The sequence below is a fragment of the Suillus paluster genome (genome assembly GCF_016628075.1).
Source record: "Suillus paluster strain FC165 chromosome Unknown EDB91scaffold_4, whole genome shotgun sequence".
Lineage (NCBI taxonomy): Eukaryota > Fungi > Basidiomycota > Agaricomycetes > Boletales > Suillaceae > Suillus > Suillus paluster.
This window is the reverse complement of record NW_024537564.1, coordinates 873,499-889,965: the sequence shown is the minus strand read 5'-3', so window position 1 is coordinate 889,965 and position 16,467 is coordinate 873,499. Positions and strand designations below refer to the sequence as shown.

Sequence of the window (16,467 nt, the reverse complement as noted above, 5' to 3'; positions counted from 1 at the left end):
GCCTCCAGAAGAAATACCTCTCTTCCCTGGGTCAGGGTGTGTATCACGATGCAAGCTCCCCCTCCCCCTGGTCTCAACTATATTGCGGCAATCCAACCGGCAGTAATCGACATTATGATCGGGCATACTTTTACGGTCATACTCGTACCCCTCCTCATCGCGATGTTCTACTTCTCGAACGAACATTCGCGGAGACAGCCCATATTTATCCTCAACGTTTTTACTGTGTCCCTGGCATTTTCTGTCGGTGTAATGGGGGACAGTAGAGCTGTAAGTCTCGATTAAGCTCCCTGTCCATCTTAGAAACCAACATCACTGCACAGATCAATAACATGCTATCACCGACACATCCATACCCTGTTTCCTATGACATAACCATAGGTGTCCTTGGGACGGTCCAAACCCTCATTGTTGACACCATCCTACTCTTTCGCATTTGTTCTGTTTACCCACCAAGATACCTCACGCGGCAACGGTTTGTGGCGCTGGTTTCACTGCCCATACTCCTCAAAGTTGCCCGTGTCATCAATTTATTCCTCTTTATAGCAGCTTTAATAAGAGCGGCCAAAGGACCCGACGCAGGAAGCAACTTTGGCAGCACTGTGGGTACAAGCTCTGTACCTCAAGATTGAGTGGTTCGCACAGCTGGTGGATAATATGTGAAGCAGATGTCTACATCTTTTTCTTTTCTTGAAGCTCACATATAAATTCTTGTTTAGATATGCGTCCTCTGTATTCCTCTGGACACTCTGGTCAAAGCGGGTAAATAAGCATGGCTCCGTGGCGAGCAATGGCAAGCGTAAGTCTTCATTGCATCTTCATATTTTTCGACTCATGTCACCTTAGATTCGTTCAGGATGAGACTCCAGACACTATTTTGGATTGCGCTCTCAAACTTCACCATTCCTGCGCTCTTTTCGGTCGCTCAGATCATTGTCATTTACCGCGAAGTAAACCCAGTGGTCATCAACCAGATCATTCTGGTGAACACGTCAATTGCAGTTATCGGTGTTGTCTTTGCCACAGTCTGGGCGGGTTCAGTCAACAAACAGATTGCTCATTCGGATGCCAATCCTGCTGCGGATGTCGAGAACTCCGGCGCGAAGGAACCCGTGATGCTTTTTGCTCCTCGTGGTACCTATGCGACCAATGATGGAATATATATAACCTACCAGCTTCCAGCAATCTCTGCCAGTGGTGGTTGAGACTATTTTTGATGCATTTGGAAATGGGACTCGGAGGGATGTGGTTTGTTTGATTTTCTTCTAGTTTTGAATATTTACTGAAATTACAGACTCTTCATTGAAGTAAGAGCGACTTCGAGCTATGAGTCTTTGTGGTGTCCTCATTTTCATCGACATCTTTCCGTTGAGCAATATTGATCAATGACTACCTTAGCTAGTTAGCTGGTTTGCAGGCCAAAGCAGCGAGGTTTACTATATGATTTTAATAGCATGGAACAACCTAGACGCCTGGAAAAAACCCCACTATTTACCATTCATGGCGGTGGAGTATTCCTTGCAAGTCTTACCATATTTACCTTGCCAAGCACCCATATTTATTCATCGTTGTATTCAAAGTTATCCGTCCCCTCGCTATCAAATATTACAGCTATTTGTAGATGGTTGAGTACTTCATTATTAATGTCATGAACTCTTACTCGCCAAACACACGAGGCAAGTATCTGATCGCGACACACTCGAGTTGATCTCCAAAGGACATATTCGAAGAAAGTCAAGTAATCCATGCTTGCTACTATGACACATTTACAAGTGGACCAAAGCATTCAATGTTTGGGATAACGATACATTCACCTCGAACCACGTTCGAAATACGAACTCATCTTCCAGCACGGGTATAGGATACATTTCGCAAAAGATGAGGCGACAGGAGTGAGGCAAGATTGCGCAATCGTCCAGTTAGACTGGTACGATGACGAGGGTCGTTCTCCACCACCCCCCACGTACTTAAAGTAAGACTTCTTCTCCGTACATCTAATCACATCCGTTCTCAGCTAGTCATTGAGCGGTCTGTCCTTGCTCAACAGCTTGCCATCCTCATACCGAAGACAGACCCAGATGAGAACCCAGATGAACGATTCAGCATTGTGCTGGTACAAACGCCCGATTCTGCCATCTTTTGTCGTGAGACGGTCGGCAGCCATGAATGGTGGCGTTCCAATACGTTCTTGGCAGCTGACACCACCGTTGAGTCATCGATAAGTCACAGTCAATGAGGACGCCAATCACTCGATCGCCTGGGGTCCGATGAGATTGTTAGGATTAACGTCCTCGTAATGGACGCCGTTTTTTCTGGAGGATGCGATGACCTGGTGTTGCAGTTAGTAATGGACAATAAAGAGTGTAAGAAGGAAAGACACCTACAGACTACCACTTGCCACCATGCACGGAGGAATTCGTCGCCGCTCAGCCTCGTAATCGGATAAAGGTTAGGCTGGAAACGGTAATTTATGTACAAGACGTGGCCGTCCCGTTCAGCACCGGCAATTCCCAGCGCACCTCTGATATTCGGCCTGGATGTCTCCGGCTCCTCAAATTTATGGAACCAGACCATCTCTGCGACGTGGCCCTCCATCCGTGGCCCGCTGTCTACAACCCTACACACCTTCTCGAGTATATCAGGCTCACTCTGACACGATTCTTCTGGCCAATAGATCTTGGCAGCCAGTTCGGCGGTATCGTTATGACCAGGGCGCTCCTGTGGCAGACGTAATGAGTTGGCGCAAAAACCAAGGTTGCACGTCCGTGCAGACTGAAATGAGTTGTGCACCGTCTAGTACATACCTATTACCAGTCGTTCCTGGCACTCGTCGGACTTCAAATTAAACTTGAGGTCGACCGATGATGCCCTTGTCTGTATCCTCGAAGTAAATCTCGTCCGATCATGATGATCCAGGCTGGGGCTCGAATACCAGATTAAGACCCCATTGCGGGTAGTATTGCATTCGTTGTGTAGCAAGACCAGAAAGCGGGGAAGGTCCTGAACGAAATTGATGCGAACGCATTAGTTGCGCCCTGCCGATCAAAATACCAGGCGTACTTGGTGACTTAGTCTCAATCAGTTGAGTCCGCTCCTTCGAGTCATCGTTATGTATGGTTCTCATCAATTGATTCCCGACGATTAGCTTGCTGCAGGGCTCGTCGGAGTGTTACCTTTGCTTTTGGCCCTCAGGTCGGTCGGACTATGGCACGTCTCGCTGAAGTGCGCCGCGATGTCAGGAAGGAAGCATCACTGGGTGGCTTATACTCATTCGATGTCTCGTATGAGCTATGCCAGTGAGCAGGACTGGCGGCGGGCACAGGTGTTGCCAAAACATATTGACTCAGACGTTGTTTCCTTCCAATACTTATACGGGAGGGGCAGTATATTCCATCGCTTTGTAAGTCGAAGGCAGAGGAATCAGACGCTTCGTGCGTTGGCAATTGAACTCCACTGTTGATCACATGCACAGCCTATCATCAGGAAATTGCCGTCAGGTCGCACGCCCGTCTCAGTGTAAAGCAGCGGGGCTTTGTAGGACCCTGTCCATCCTTATCATTGCCATCCTTACCCTTTCGATCCTTCAGCACACCCAGAGCGTTTGTCTAAGAGATGTCAGGCTTGCGTGCGGTGTTTAATTCACTGTGACGAAATAGGGTATTGCTATCGTCGTCCAACTGGTCGGACTCGGACAAGTCAGTAAGAGGACACGTGGGCGAGTGACTGACACGCATGTGTCTGTATATCTAACGAGCAAACCTTGACCCCAGTAGGGCAAGTGACACTGCTTCGATTTACAAAGGGCGAGTGACGGCTTCGATTCCTTTACATAAGTAGCAAGATTTTGCATGCCTTGAATAAGATGCCGCAGCGTCATGCGTGGATTACTTGCTTGACACCTTCAAGTTCAACTTCGCATTACTGAGTGTCGGTTCGAGATCCATGGCAATAGCAGGAAGACTTCTGTATTAGGGGCAAATTAGGGCGGCGGATGCCGAGCACTACCCATAGGTTCCGCCCACTTGCTAATTACTACTTACAAGGGTCACGACGTCAACACCACGTAGCCAATTTGAAGTTGCCTTTTGTCCTCGCGCCAGCACCAGTAGATAAAAATGCTTGTCCTAAGATCATTAATACGCCCGGTCGTTTTCCGTGCAGTCCACCTGCATTCTATGGCTGCACCCAGATATAATAGCACACTCGCTGAGGTTGGTTCCATTTCGCCCGCGCATTAGGCATAATGCTCAACCTAGCGACCTTGAACCTGCAGGATGTTCGCTCGGATTCAACTTTCAGGATACCCCTCATTGACTTCGCAGCCTATAAACAAGCTACCTCTTTAGCTGAGAAGCGTTGTATCGCGGATGACATTGTAAATGGATTCAAGGAGGTTGGTTTCGTGTATTTGACAGGCCATGTGATTGCACCCGACACGGTCGACCGCGTATTCCAGAAGGCTAGTATTCACATTCACAATCGGTGAGTAGGATAAACATTCATGGCTAATCGTGTGTCCAGAGCGCAGAATTCTTCCAATTGCCTGAAGAGACGAAGGCAAGGCTGGCATGGGACGACCCTAAGGCTAACCGTGGTTTTGTCCAAGTCGGACGTGAGCGTGTTACTACTTCAGTTGATGCAGCCGAGATTGCTGCACAACGCGCAAAGGCTCCAGACACCAAGGAATCCATGGAAATCGGGCGCGAAAATCACCCTACGTTCAGAAACAAGTGGCCTCAGGAAAGCGAAGCACCTGAGTTTAAGCAGACGATGCTCCACTTCTTCCAGGTACGCGACATATTCTTTGTACAGATATAGTGGTCTGATTCTGAGTTCCTATTACTGCAGACTTGCCACGAACTGCACACTATGGTCATGAGATCGATTGCCTTAGGTCTCGACCTTCCCGAGGATTTCTTTGACAAGAAGATTGATCATCAGGACCATAACTTACGCCTTCTGTCCTATCCTCCTATTCGAACCTCTTTACTTTTAGGTGACGGTCAAGCCAGAGCTGGTGCTCACACAGGCGCGTTCGCTCCTTTTCAGCCACACCCATCCAATTTGACTTACTTTCTTAGATTACGGAACCTTGACGCTCTTGTTCCAGGACTCGATCGGTGGTTTAGAGGTCCAGAACCCCCACACGAAGCACTATCAACCTGCTTCACCCATAGTTCGTTTCCTTCTACTCGGCTTGCTCTTCGAATGTTTAACCCCCATCCCAATAGCCCGGAACCATCGTCGTAAACGCTGGTGACCTTTTGGCGCGCTGGAGCAACAATTTCTTCCGCTCAACTCTTCATCGTGTAGTTGCCCCGCCTGCAATAAAGATCAACGCTACCGAAGGCACGACGCCCGCACGACAGTCTGTTGCGTTCTTCTGCAACCCGAATTTCGACGCCACCATCGAGTGTTTGCCTACTTGCACAAGTGTATCGAATCCAAGCAAATTCCCCCCACTTACTACGGAGCAATACATCGTAGGACGTTTGGCGGCTACTTACTCATGAGTTAAGGCTGGATACGAGATCATTCTTATTTGAACATTGTTTATATACCATTTGTGCAACGACAATACGTATGCAGGGTGGTGTCTAGGATGTATGCAAGAAAATCGGTCCATAGTTCAGGTAAAGAACATGCATGCACAACGAAGCGGGTGAAATGTAACACGATGCAATATAGTTGATATCTGTACGACGCCGATCATGCTAGGTCTTGCTTCTGAACATCCCAAGAGTGTGCTGGCCACCGCAAGCAACACTCCCTGCTTTCCACTTGCCACCCTCCTTGCGAACCACCACCGTCGGGGTCTTTGCTTCCTTTTCGTTGACACCCAACTCTCCTTGAGACTCTTCTCCCCATGCGTACAGTGCGCCTCCACGAGATATAGCCATGTTGTTGTGTGTACCGGCCGAAATGAACACGATAGGATCAGCACCACCTGCGTCTGGGAAAGGAACTATCATAGGTTCTGGCACGAAATCAGGGTTCTTGCGTGAAGCGTATTCTTCGACCTCATCGCTGATACCGAGTTGGCCACCATCACAGCGACCGCAGGCATACACCTTGCCTGATGTAGTCAGGAAAAGAGTGTGATGTTCTCCGCCTGCGATCTGCACGACTGATTCACCGAGGGTCCTCTTGCATAGCGACAGGACAATTCTCGGTGACCGCACTTCGTCGGACATGGACTTCGGTTCCGCAACGCCGGTGCCTGTCTGACCCATCGTATTCAAGCCCCAACCCCAGACGTCGCCCTCTTCGTCAATGGCAAACGAGTGATAGTTTCCTGCGCCGACCAATACTGCACGGTTGTGGCGGGTACCAAGTGTGATTTTTTCGGGGACTGTGCCGTGAATCTTGCGACGTTCTAGAATTTTGCGACCGAGTTGGCCCTGCTCTCCAGCTCCCCACGCGTAGACGTTGCCATGTGTAGTTAGCACAAGAAGGTGATTGTTGCCTGACACGACAGAGACAGCCTTTTCAGCGTCACCTGCTTTGGTGGGCAAGTCTAGTATTGCTTTCGGAAGGAATTCTAGTCGCACATCGCCAGAGAAGCCCAGAGAGCCTTCTGCAGCCTGAAAAACGATTCTAACTTAGCAAATGCGTGAGCAGTTGAACATGAGCACTTACGCGGAAAGAACCCCAGACTCGAAGATCGCCTTGATCACTGATAGCAGCGGAAATACTATCACCAGCAGCAATTCTGACTGCGCGGAATCCCTCATCAACGAGGGACTGAAGAGGATATGGGACGGCGGTAAGCTCGTCTATGTTCATGAACTTTCCAGGGTTATCTGGATCTGGAACGTCCTTGGTAATACGTCCTAGTGCTGCGTCATCATTCACACCGCATGACCACACCTAATCAAAACAACCCATGTCAGCAGAAGTAGACTAGGGCAACGGAAATTGAACTCACCGTTCCTTTTTCATCAATGAACAGGGTATGGAGACCGCCTGCAGCAATGGCCTCGAGGCCGGCCTCTTCTCCTCCGAAGATACCTTCTTCCATCTTCTGCTCAAACCACAAATTGCGCTTGGGAACAGCGAATTCCCCGAGTTGATCGGCACCCCAACCGAATTGACCAAAGTTGCCTGCGCCCCAGCACCAGAGTTGGTAGGCGGGTCGAGGGTGGTCATTAGGGGTAGGCAAAGGGTTGAAATAAGCTTTCTGCTCATGAACAGCCGTGAGACCATTTACGGTCGGCTGCTTGGTAACTTTTTTGGCCGCAGTCGTTGCTGGGGCTTTCTTGGATGTGAGCTTCTTTGCGTCATCTGCATCGGATACGCCAGCCCTGGACCGAGAGCGCTTGACGGGTGGCGGAGACGCTTCCGGGGAGGCAGCACGCTTCTTGGAGCGACTGGGTGTGCGCGCAACAGGCCGGGTTGATTTTTCGCCTTTAGCTGCGGTTGTCTTTGCAACAGCTGCCTTAATAGCTGCAGCTTTGGGTTCTTCTGGTTTTTGTGAGGCGGCGCGAGCCGATCTGCGGAGGGGCGGATTGGACATTGGGATTAGGTGCGAAGAAGAGATAGGATATGTAGATTGTGGAAGTAGATTAAATATCTGTTCTGGCGGCAATTAAAGCCACAGAAGAACAAAAGAGGTCACTGGTGGTGGTCAGGACGGAAGCGAGGGGACACAGGTCCGTCCACAGTGGATGACTTGCCTTCAACAGTAAATTACGTCATCACGTGATTCTGACGCGTTAGTGGCGAACCGCGGGTCAATTGTTTGTTCTCGCATTGGCTTAGGCTAGGCTACCGTGACCATGCGTATAGCGGCAGATGGAATCACAGCATGCCTGCAGCGCAAGGGTTCTCTCTTTCAGGATCACTACCGACGGCCATTATCCTTTATTCAATGGAAAGAGAAGACACCACCACTGGCAGCGTCCGATCACGAGACAATTACCGTGACCAACCCCGCTAACGGGAAACAGTTGTGCACGTATGTTGTCCCTAAGTGACGATATTATGTGCTGAAATCGAACATAGTGTCGACGCAGCATCGATCGAAGAGGTCGAATGGGCTGTGTCTCATGCCCAGGCCACATTTGACTCTGGGATATGGTCAAAGGCTTCGTCAATGCATCGCTCGTCTGTCCTGTCACGGCTAGCAGACTCTCTTCAGCGGTGCATCCCTGACATGGCCCGAATTGAGACTATGCAAACAGGGAGGCCTATCCGGGAAATGAAAGCACAAATGGCTCGACTTCCAGACTGGCTGTCAGTATTTATTTTGCAAATTATCACGACGGCCTGATATCCTGAGTAGGTACTATTACGCAGCACTCCTACGCACGAACCAAGGATTCGTTGCCCCTACTCAAGGGAAGCTGCTTAATTACATTCAACGCGTCCCTCTGGGAGTTGTGGCACAGATTACTGTGCGTTTCGTACTATCTCTGACGTATCACCCCACTGAGGTTTGGTTTAGCCATTTAATCATCCTCTTTTTATTGCTATCAAGAAGCTTGCCCCAGCTCTTGCTGCGGGAAATAGCGTCATTGTCAAGCCATCTGAGGTGCATAAGTTACTCTGTCTCCTGTTCATATAGCACTCACCCCAAACCAGCTTACCCCCGTATCCCTGCTAGAGTTTGCAAACATAACTCAGGAAGTTGGTCGTAAGTGACAACAACTTATAAATTGCTGCTATGCTTACATGTGCCGAAATATTAACCAAGTTCCTGACGGAGTTTTGACTATCCTCCCTGGCTATGGCCACACCACGGGGAGGCAACTCGCATCTCATTCACTCGTTCGAAAGGTCGACATTACAGTGCGTTCCCACCCTATCAAGTTCCGTCCTTTGTTCACCATGGATCTAGGCTGGCACTCAGACTGGCCGGGCTCTAGGAGCTATCGTTGGCTCGAACCTGGCGGCCTTTACAGCCGAGCTGGGAGGAAAGGTAGCACTGGTCCATCATCGAACTGGAACATTCGCTCACACTTCGATCAAAAGGCCCCGATACTTATCTTCGATGATGCGGATGTTATTTCTGCCGTCAATGGGGTTGCATTTGCAGCGTTCGTTGCATCCGGCCAAACATGCATATCGGGAACCCGCATCATCATACAAGAAAATATTTATGAATCTTTCATGACGGCGTTCCTGAAGAAAGTTGAGAGTATCACGCAGCAGATGGGTAACCGTGAGTTGTGCAACATCTTTTCTATGCTCATGGATGATGTTCTCTTGAAGCGATGGACAAAAGATGCTCTATGGGCTCCGTCATCTCTCCCCGCCACCTGGATAGAATTGATGGCATGGTTGCGCGACGGCAGTCCGGCACAATCTTAACGGGTGGAAAGCGAATGATGGGGAAGTCGTCCCTGGACGATTTCGATTTCTCTCTTGGGAATTTCTACCCGCCCACCGTGATCTCTGATGTTGATGTCAATCATGAGTTATGGCAAGAAGAAATATTCGGCCCTGTGGTGGTCGTGAAGAAGTTCTCTGTGAGTTACACGTGTACCGTCATGCAAGCAGGATTCTTCGACGCTGAAGTCGCTTTTAGACTGAATTAGAGGGTGTGAGACTTGCTAATGCTTCCAAGTACGGACTGGGAGCGGGAGTCTGGACTCAAAATCTGTCAAGAGCACATCGTGTTGCTGCTGACATAGACGCTGGTCTTGTTTGGGTCAACACACATCACCGCAACGATCCCAGCTCTCCATGGTGAGTAACTGAGTCAATAATTATCATGGCTCGATCTCACGGTGGCGTAAGGGGTGGCATGAAGGAGAGTGGCATAGGTCGGGAAAATGGTATCGAGGCATTGGAAGCTTGTGAGTCTTGATACCTCGAATGACTAGTATTAAGCTCAGCATGTTATGCAGACTCTCAGAGCAAATCAATCATCGTCAATGTGGCGCCGCCCGATGAGTCCCGACAAACTGACGATTGGTTTAGTGGAGAACAGAGGAGATACGGGTAATATGATGTTCGTGGCGGAGCAGCTTATCATGACATCTTCCATACAGTGGTGGTATGCGTGGGATATACTAGTGTACAATATTACCGCAGGATACATGTTTACTCATCTTTAAAGAGATATGGACAATACAAACTTTAAAAGCCCGTCTTGACGGCCTCCTTCGCAGTTGGCTATTCAATCCAGGTGAGTTGAATATTTCGATGGATTTGTGGTTGCATACCTCGCTAAGCTCTACAGGTAACTCATCAACGAAATCTGGGACCTTGTTGAGGTCTGAAAGATACGAGGGACCTTCTTCCTCTTCCTCAAGTTGTAAGGCATCCAATTCTGCGGTAATGACGTTTCGACATAGCCGAGATGAAAAGTCATGTATATACGTACCGGCCTCGAGATCTGCCTCGTCAATCTCATCTGGAACAGCGTATGACCGACCCAGTGACTCCTGTATCTCGTTCGCCTGTTCAAGGAGCTCTTCCATATCATAATGCATATTCTAAGAGCGATGTATCAGTCACTAATGGCAGAAACATAAAACGAGACGAACCTCAATCTTGTCGATATCAATCTTTCCGTACTGTTTGCGCATCTCCTTGTTCGCCAACTTCATAGCATCCACAGTGGCCATTGTATTCCGTAGGTTATCAGTGGTGAGAGCAGCAGACTCCATGTTAAATGTCTGCTGCTGGAGCTGGTTCAGCTGCCCTTCGTACAGCTTCTTCTGCTGTAACACTCTCATAGCTCGCTGTTGAATCGCATTCTACGTCGTGCACACACATGCCGCAATTGATCAGCAAGCACAGGAGCAGGCGAGGTGACTGCGCACTTTACCAGGTCCATTGCGCAGCTTGCTCATTTGTTCCTTGTAACGCATGAGCTCTCCATCTAGCTTCTTGATCTTTACTTCTACAGAGGCAATGCGCGCATCTGTCTATTGTCTGTGAGTTAGCCTGACCTCAATACGAAGATGGGCTACTTACTGAATTGATGGCATCCTGGAGCGTCGGTTTTGGCTTCTTGCTTGAAGAAGAGCCAAATATGCGATTCATGATGAACTATATACAGGTAGTCAAAGGAAATGAGATGGTACTAAGTACTTACTTACGTGCTTCTCGACGACCTAGAGGCTATGAAGTAATATCCAAAAACGGTATGTCCTTTAAATTATACAGAGTTCCTGGGGTCTGCGTGCGTTCTGCATACAGCGTCCACAGAACTTCGAACATTAATATTGATGTATTAATCTTCTCTATCTCTTTTGTTTCTAACCAAGGCACTAATACTTGCTCGCCTGCGTGCAAAACTATCTCTACTGGAATGGATACAAGATTTTGTGAGGATATCCGACATAATACAAGTCATTGACCTTCGTACACGATACAGTTTAACAGCCTGGAGACATTCCAGCCTGTGTGACACATTCGAAATCACAGGCACTTCAAGATCTACTTCTTCCAATCAAAAGTCCAAGAGGACTAGCAGAGAGGAGAGGAATAACCAGTTCCCCAGTAACAGGTGCAGTAACGGGTTCGTCTGCCGCCTCCCGGGGCCCACTGGTCCGTTGCCGAGTGTACTCCACTCCCACCTCGATCGGGAACGGGATGTCCGGACGCCAAAATTCCCAATAAGTCTTGAGGTCTACCAAATTCGCCTCAATATTCCGACCGTACATCCAATGCGTGCTGACGCATCCCTCGAACCACCGCTCGGTACGTCCGTATACATGCGAAACGATCCACTCCCGGGCACTCTCGATTCTACCGGGCTCATTCATCATGTTGTAGATGGCGCTACGCAACTCTCCCTGGCGAAAGCTGGAAATGGGCTCGTTCATGATCGGCCGGCTGATGAGCCAGAGTGGCATTCGCGCGCATGACCAAAGTGGCGCACGGAATGAATGTTCCCACCCCGTGCAAAGCACTAGCTCGACGTCTGAGTCGGGAGTGCGAAGTTTGCCGTTTTTATCAGGCAGGAACCGGACGAGGAAGCGATACATTTGCATGTCACCGTGACAGATGCCAAAATTTTTGCGTTGCAGAATCAAATAGGCCTCTTCCCTCGCTGCGCGAGAGAGCGTTTCTGGGATATAGAACCCTCCGATATGGTATTCGATTAAATTGGTCAGTCGTCTGAAGGTTTCTCTGGCTTGCTCCATGTCTTCTGCTGTTAGCAGCGGATTATCCGCAAATCCTGTGTCGCGCGCTTGAGCCCTGAGATCCTCGTTGTTACCGAAAAGGCGCTTAACGCGCCAGCACAGTGCTGTTAGATAGTCAGCATTAGTGGATAGTGCACCTTGTGGGTCCATTATATCCAGCGGTCGCTCGTTAAACGGGCGCGATAAAAGCAGTGGCCCGACCCCGAGGGGTCGTAGACGTTGCTGTCCTTCCTGTAGGAGGACACTGGATATGCAGGTGTTGACTCCTGTACCAAGAAGGTCGGTGCAAATCAAGCTTCCGCGGTTGTTGAATAACTTCAACAACAGGTCTGCCAGCTTGCTACAGATTTTGAGCTCCTCGTCGGGCGTGAGGGTGGGCCACACATCCTGAAGATTCTCGCCGGGTATCTGTAAACAAAGAAGTGTGGCAATGTAGCAGAGCTGATGTCTAGCGGTCGACCCACGCTACCTTTTCCATGAGGACTACCTCAGCTCCAATGTCATTGGGTAGGAGATCCCGGTAGCCATATATTTTGGGCACTTCGATCTTCGAGGACGAACCTCTGACAGTGGTCATCATGCCAATCTGTCGGGAGTGAGGTAAGTACGCGCGGCCCGTCAATGGGCGCTCTTGGGTAGCGCACCACAGCCTGCGTTGTTAGCATCTTGCGTCCACAAGGAAAATATGCCATCATGGTGTGTGGCCCAAGAGGTAAGGAGGCGCGTTCAAATGTTATTTGAATCATCTGTACAACATCCAGAGTAATGGTGAGGTTCGAATGGTTATGTGTAAAAGAAGCAACCTGACCTGTTCTCCAGCCCATTTGACATCTTCGATGCTCGCCACCACTGGGGTTAGCGTTTTTTGGGGCCGTCTACCCGTGGCTCTGCCAGGATGCTGCGCTGCTGCAGTTGCAGCGGCGAATTTCGTCAGCGCGGTGATGTTGACGTGGGGGAAAAAGGCGGACATGGCAATGAAGGAAGCCAGAGGAAGCCAACCTGGAACAAGTTTTTATACCGCTGGATAACACGAGGTGGGTCAGTCAGTTAATTAATTTTTTCGACCACCATGCTGGCGCAAAAGGGAATCAAACAACGCGTTTTGTAGAGAAAGGCTGACGCCCAATGTTTTGTTGTCGGAGGCCGCGTAACGCTGGGAGTATATGTGGAAGGGCGTGGCTTTTCTCCTGTGCTAACTTGGTCAACTTACGGCTTTCGTGCGGTGAAACAAATTGCTTCGGGCTTCGCAACCTTGAGAGATAATCAATCCTTTGGCAGTTTGTCTAACGGCTTATTAGTTATTCCTCCATTGTTGCGCCAAAAAATTCACCTCATTTTAAACTCCATGATCCCTTTGGTTTTCCGACAAATCCTAGATCATCGCAAGGCGAGGGCGGTGCAGTGCCGTCGAGGTAATAAGTCCCTTACCGTCCTGTCGGACGTCGCCATTCCCTCGAATCCTACTGCGTGTTCCTGGGGATATGGGGAGAGAAGAATGCATGTAGCACCACCAACACCTCGCCTCTTATTATCTTGTCCATAATCATACTACTCCAACGGACGTAAATGTGCGCGAAATGCGTCCGCTTTCGATTACGTCTGCATATTGCCGGTCTTGCGCAGGTCCCGTCAGAGTATGTCTCCTCCAATCGACTGCCCGAGTGTACTACGAATTTAAAATCATTTTTCCATGCCGTCTCTCTTTTTTTACAATATTTTATGTCGCTCAACCGAGACGACGCGCAAGCCCTCCCATTTTCTGTCTGCGCAAACTTAACTTTGTTCCCTCCTCAAATTCATATCCGATTTGCTTGCTTTTTTTTGATGCTGCGAAATTTGGTCAAAACAATCGGTTACCATGCACTGATTAGCCATCATAAAGCATGTGGGCAGCACAAATAAACCTGCAAAAGCCAATGTTGCTGGAAGGTTATTATTCCGGTTCCAACATAATGTTAATATTTGCAATCCCCTTGCGTGCGCCCACAATCGCCACCTTAATTCTGCTCCCGAGATCGACAGCGAGTCACGAGTGACCCATCAGAAATCTTTATGATGACTTGGATGACGGGATGCCAGCATGCCACTCTGGTATGTTCGTGGTCAAACAACGTTTAAGTTAGTGCGTGGGGCCGTGAGATTAGAAGGTGAAGAATTTCATGACGTTGATTGTCACCCAATATTACAAGACAGCTAGCAGGACTGACATAAGTACCCCTTCAGGACTCCGAAGCTGCTTAGCAAGTACCCTCTCAGCTCACGAACGTTGCCCCGATGAAACATCGCGATAGGTAAACACCAGCAACGTGGTGGTGAACCAGTATCTCGAGAACACGGCGTCAGGATAGGAACCCCCTTACCGCCCCTCCAACATTCAATACGTCGAGCCTGCAAGCCAAACAATTAAAGACAGTCAGTAAACCAATCATTAGCTCTCGTGAAGTCTAAAGGGGAAACTTGAATAAAATCAACAAGCGCACCCAATCGCCGTGAACGTTGGAACTCTAATTGGGGAGTCTATGCAAGACGAGTAAAAGCCACGCCACCGCCACCCAGACCAGACCAACTTGAAAGGTGAAAGAGCAGCACTCACAAAAAGGTATCGTGTCCCCAGACACCACCAAGCTCAAAATAGCTGACTTGTGTGTTGCCAGCCATACGAAGCGCATCGACGAGCTCACGCTGCTGCTCGACTGGGAAGAGGATATCGCTCTGGACCCCCAGTACCAGCATAGGTATCGATTTGAGCGGCCGGAGACCATCAGCGAGCTCGGGAAGGTGAGGTGCATGATGCAAGGGTGGCGGATGAGATTTGGACGCCACTGATGTTGATGGGGATGGCGGTGCTTGTGTTGCGGGAGTCATTGCGAGCTCTTGAAGAGCAGGGAGGGTAAGATCAAAGAGATCCATTGCCTTTGAGATGTAAAGAAGTGAATTGGCATCATATTTCAGGCAGAATTGCTCTCCCTACATGACACCTTTCGGTGAGTTCGACTGAGTAGTGATCGAGGTGGATAGGCACTGACCTGATGGTCTAAATAGGTTTCGATGAGGAAGTCAGGACATAGTGTCGGCGACCGCGATGGAGATGGGCTCTGTCCATCTTTCAGTTCCCGAAGTTTCCTTCCAAATCGTTGGTCCCATTCAGGACCTGAGCGGTACGTTATGGTCGCTATTTCTGCCAACCGACGATTTTTAACTTGGTATGTATGATGTAGTATTGAACGGAAACTTACGACGAGCTAATTTCATCCCTGTATGTGGTGGTAGGTCGTCGTAATAGAAGCCATTATTCCAATTTGGATCGGCCATGAGAACTAACATGTCGTCAGTAAAGAAATGGATTACAAGACATTCGCACAACAAACCACTTCGTTGAGCATGCCGCATTGCAATGCTGCCTGGGCTGCTCCTTGCGGTGCCACTAATGCTCACTATCTTTCCCACACGTTCTGGGAAGAGCCATCCTGCGGCAAGGCTTTGCATCCCGCCCATAGATGAGCCAACACTGGCGTACAACTTCTGCACGCCAAGATGATCAAGCAGCTTAAATTGGGCCCGCACCATGTCAAAGATAGACAGGATGGGGAATCGAGTTGCGTATCGTTGACCTGCGAGATCGAGCGAAGAAGGACCTGTGGAACCATAGCATCCTCCGAGCACGTTTGTGCATATTACAAAAAATTGGTTGGTGTCGAGTGCGCGACCTGGGCCAATGAATTTTTCCCACCAGCCCTCTGTCGGGTTGAGCTCGGTAGAGGCGGCATGCGATGACGCAGAGAGGCCGGTATGGAGTAAAATTACGTTATCACGGGATGGAGAGAGCGTGCCCCAAGTTTCATAGGCAATGTCAAACGATGGCAAGGCGGACCCGTACGTCAATTCAAGCGGATGCTGGTGGTGGTACGTATTATATGACAGTGGGTTAGGGCGATCATAGGGAGGCTCGGGACCACTGTCATTTGATGAGGCTCGCGAGAATGAGGATGCCAATATCCTGGATTCGCGAGCTGCATGAGCATCGACGCAAGGAAACGTTGGTGTTGGTGTCTGCGAGGAGGCTGCGCATGTTGCCTGCCGTCGTAGAGAAGTAAGACTGCCGCTCACTAGCAGACGCTGCCGAACTGCTACGGAGAAATTTCTGGTAATCAAATTCATGGTAGGAAGTGCGACGTAAACATGAAAGTACTATACAATGATCATGGGGAAATATCAGAAGTAAGCACCGCCCGAAGAACAGAAGGCTGAGCCATTCGGGAATTGGAGTTCCGTAAGTGATGACATTTATGAGAAACAATCGCGCAACCGCGTTCACGTGCACGTGCACCTAACCTTAGAATAGGGTTTATCCAAATTTGGTCGTTTA

At 49.3% G+C, this 16,467-nt stretch overlaps 8 protein-coding genes across 8 annotated transcripts; 3 read left to right on the top strand and 5 right to left on the bottom strand.

The window, feature by feature from the left end:
- Positions 1-48: 48 nt before the first annotated feature.
- Positions 49-1,609, top strand: EDB91DRAFT_1293316 (uncharacterized protein; the record flags this gene model as incomplete). Its single annotated transcript, XM_041324876.1, has 5 exons — positions 49-270; positions 324-602; positions 628-659; positions 720-799; positions 847-1,609. 5 exons carry the CDS (start codon positions 49-51, stop codon positions 1,203-1,205), a joined length of 972 nt encoding a protein of 323 aa, XP_041182659.1. The 3' UTR covers positions 1,206-1,609.
- An 18-nt stretch (positions 1,610-1,627) lies between these two features.
- On the bottom strand, positions 1,628-2,595 carry EDB91DRAFT_1343604 (uncharacterized protein; the record flags this gene model as incomplete). The annotated part of the gene is made up of 3 exons (XM_041325786.1): positions 1,628-2,195; positions 2,250-2,329; positions 2,389-2,595. The coding sequence occupies 3 exons, from the start codon at positions 2,593-2,595 to the stop codon at positions 2,015-2,017; spliced, it is 468 nt and encodes a 155-aa protein (XP_041182658.1). The 3' UTR covers positions 1,628-2,014.
- Positions 2,596-3,996: 1,401 nt separating this feature from the next.
- Positions 3,997-5,612, top strand: EDB91DRAFT_524752 (uncharacterized protein). The gene is made up of 6 exons (XM_041327580.1): positions 3,997-4,211; positions 4,274-4,459; positions 4,522-4,788; positions 4,849-5,029; positions 5,082-5,176; positions 5,232-5,612. The coding sequence occupies exons 1-6, from the start codon at positions 4,116-4,118 to the stop codon at positions 5,511-5,513; spliced, it is 1,107 nt and encodes a 368-aa protein (XP_041182657.1). The 5' UTR covers positions 3,997-4,115; the 3' UTR covers positions 5,514-5,612.
- EDB91DRAFT_524761 (regulator of chromosome condensation 1/beta-lactamase-inhibitor protein II) lies at positions 5,599-7,691 on the bottom strand. The gene is made up of 3 exons (XM_041327581.1): positions 6,929-7,691; positions 6,640-6,870; positions 5,599-6,584 (listed from the first exon to the last, which is right to left on the bottom strand). The coding sequence occupies exons 1-3, from the start codon at positions 7,514-7,516 to the stop codon at positions 5,715-5,717; spliced, it is 1,689 nt and encodes a 562-aa protein (XP_041182656.1). The 5' UTR covers positions 7,517-7,691; the 3' UTR covers positions 5,599-5,714.
- Positions 7,692-7,778: 87 nt separating this feature from the next.
- On the top strand, positions 7,779-9,949 carry EDB91DRAFT_1044883 (aldehyde dehydrogenase; the record flags this gene model as incomplete). The annotated part of the gene is made up of 12 exons (XM_041313150.1): positions 7,779-7,957; positions 8,005-8,235; positions 8,285-8,396; positions 8,447-8,533; positions 8,584-8,635; positions 8,696-8,790; positions 8,840-8,920; positions 8,974-9,163; positions 9,214-9,470; positions 9,530-9,690; positions 9,742-9,800; positions 9,852-9,949. The coding sequence occupies 12 exons, from the start codon at positions 7,779-7,781 to the stop codon at positions 9,947-9,949; spliced, it is 1,602 nt and encodes a 533-aa protein (XP_041182655.1).
- Positions 9,950-10,083: 134 nt separating this feature from the next.
- EDB91DRAFT_1234570 (Snf7 family) lies at positions 10,084-10,995 on the bottom strand (the record flags this gene model as incomplete). Its single annotated transcript, XM_041321219.1, has 6 exons — positions 10,084-10,119; positions 10,170-10,276; positions 10,331-10,442; positions 10,494-10,706; positions 10,773-10,877; positions 10,927-10,995. The coding sequence occupies 6 exons, from the start codon at positions 10,993-10,995 to the stop codon at positions 10,084-10,086; spliced, it is 642 nt and encodes a 213-aa protein (XP_041182654.1).
- A 389-nt stretch (positions 10,996-11,384) lies between these two features.
- Positions 11,385-13,071, bottom strand: EDB91DRAFT_1045027 (uncharacterized protein; the record flags this gene model as incomplete). The annotated part of the gene is made up of 4 exons (XM_041313159.1): positions 11,385-12,509; positions 12,571-12,687; positions 12,746-12,847; positions 12,910-13,071. 4 exons carry the CDS (start codon positions 13,069-13,071, stop codon positions 11,385-11,387), a joined length of 1,506 nt encoding a protein of 501 aa, XP_041182653.1.
- A 1,167-nt stretch (positions 13,072-14,238) lies between these two features.
- On the bottom strand, positions 14,239-16,370 carry EDB91DRAFT_1103310 (homoserine acetyltransferase). The gene is made up of 5 exons (XM_041317328.1): positions 15,470-16,370; positions 15,338-15,418; positions 15,128-15,279; positions 14,695-15,068; positions 14,239-14,489 (listed from the first exon to the last, which is right to left on the bottom strand). Exons 1-5 carry the CDS (start codon positions 16,257-16,259, stop codon positions 14,441-14,443), a joined length of 1,446 nt encoding a protein of 481 aa, XP_041182652.1. The 5' UTR covers positions 16,260-16,370; the 3' UTR covers positions 14,239-14,440.
- Positions 16,371-16,467: the final 97 nt, after the last annotated feature.

What these genes read in the sequence shown, in the direction of transcription:
- EDB91DRAFT_524752 (XM_041327580.1), top strand. Translation starts at nt 4,116, where the DNA reads ATGCTTGTCCTAAGATCATTAATACGCCCGGTCGTTTTCCGTGCAGTC. An exon ending in TCGACCGCGTATTCCAGAAG is followed by an intron (nt 4,460 to 4,521) that starts GCTAGTATTCAC and finishes TCGTGTGTCCAG; the next exon opens with AGCGCAGAATTCTTCCAATT. An exon ending in ATCAACCTGCTTCACCCATA is followed by an intron (nt 5,177 to 5,231) that starts GTTCGTTTCCTT and finishes CCATCCCAATAG; the next exon opens with CCCGGAACCATCGTCGTAAA.
- EDB91DRAFT_524761 (XM_041327581.1), bottom strand. Translation starts at nt 7,516, where the DNA reads ATGTCCAATCCGCCCCTCCGCAGATCGGCTCGCGCCGCCTCACAAAAA. An exon ending in TCATTGATGAAAAAGGAACG is followed by an intron (nt 6,871 to 6,928) that starts GTGAGTTCAATT and finishes TGTTTTGATTAG; the next exon opens with GTGTGGTCATGCGGTGTGAA. An exon ending in GAGTCTGGGGTTCTTTCCGC is followed by an intron (nt 6,585 to 6,639) that starts GTAAGTGCTCAT and finishes ATCGTTTTTCAG; the next exon opens with GCTGCAGAAGGCTCTCTGGG.
- EDB91DRAFT_1103310 (XM_041317328.1), bottom strand. Translation starts at nt 16,259, where the DNA reads ATGAATTTGATTACCAGAAATTTCTCCGTAGCAGTTCGGCAGCGTCTG. An exon ending in AAACCTATTTAGACCATCAG is followed by an intron (nt 15,069 to 15,127) that starts GTCAGTGCCTAT and finishes GGTGTCATGTAG; the next exon opens with GGAGAGCAATTCTGCCTGAA. An exon ending in TGGGGACACGATACCTTTTT is followed by an intron (nt 14,490 to 14,694) that starts GTGAGTGCTGCT and finishes TTTGGCTTGCAG; the next exon opens with GCTCGACGTATTGAATGTTG.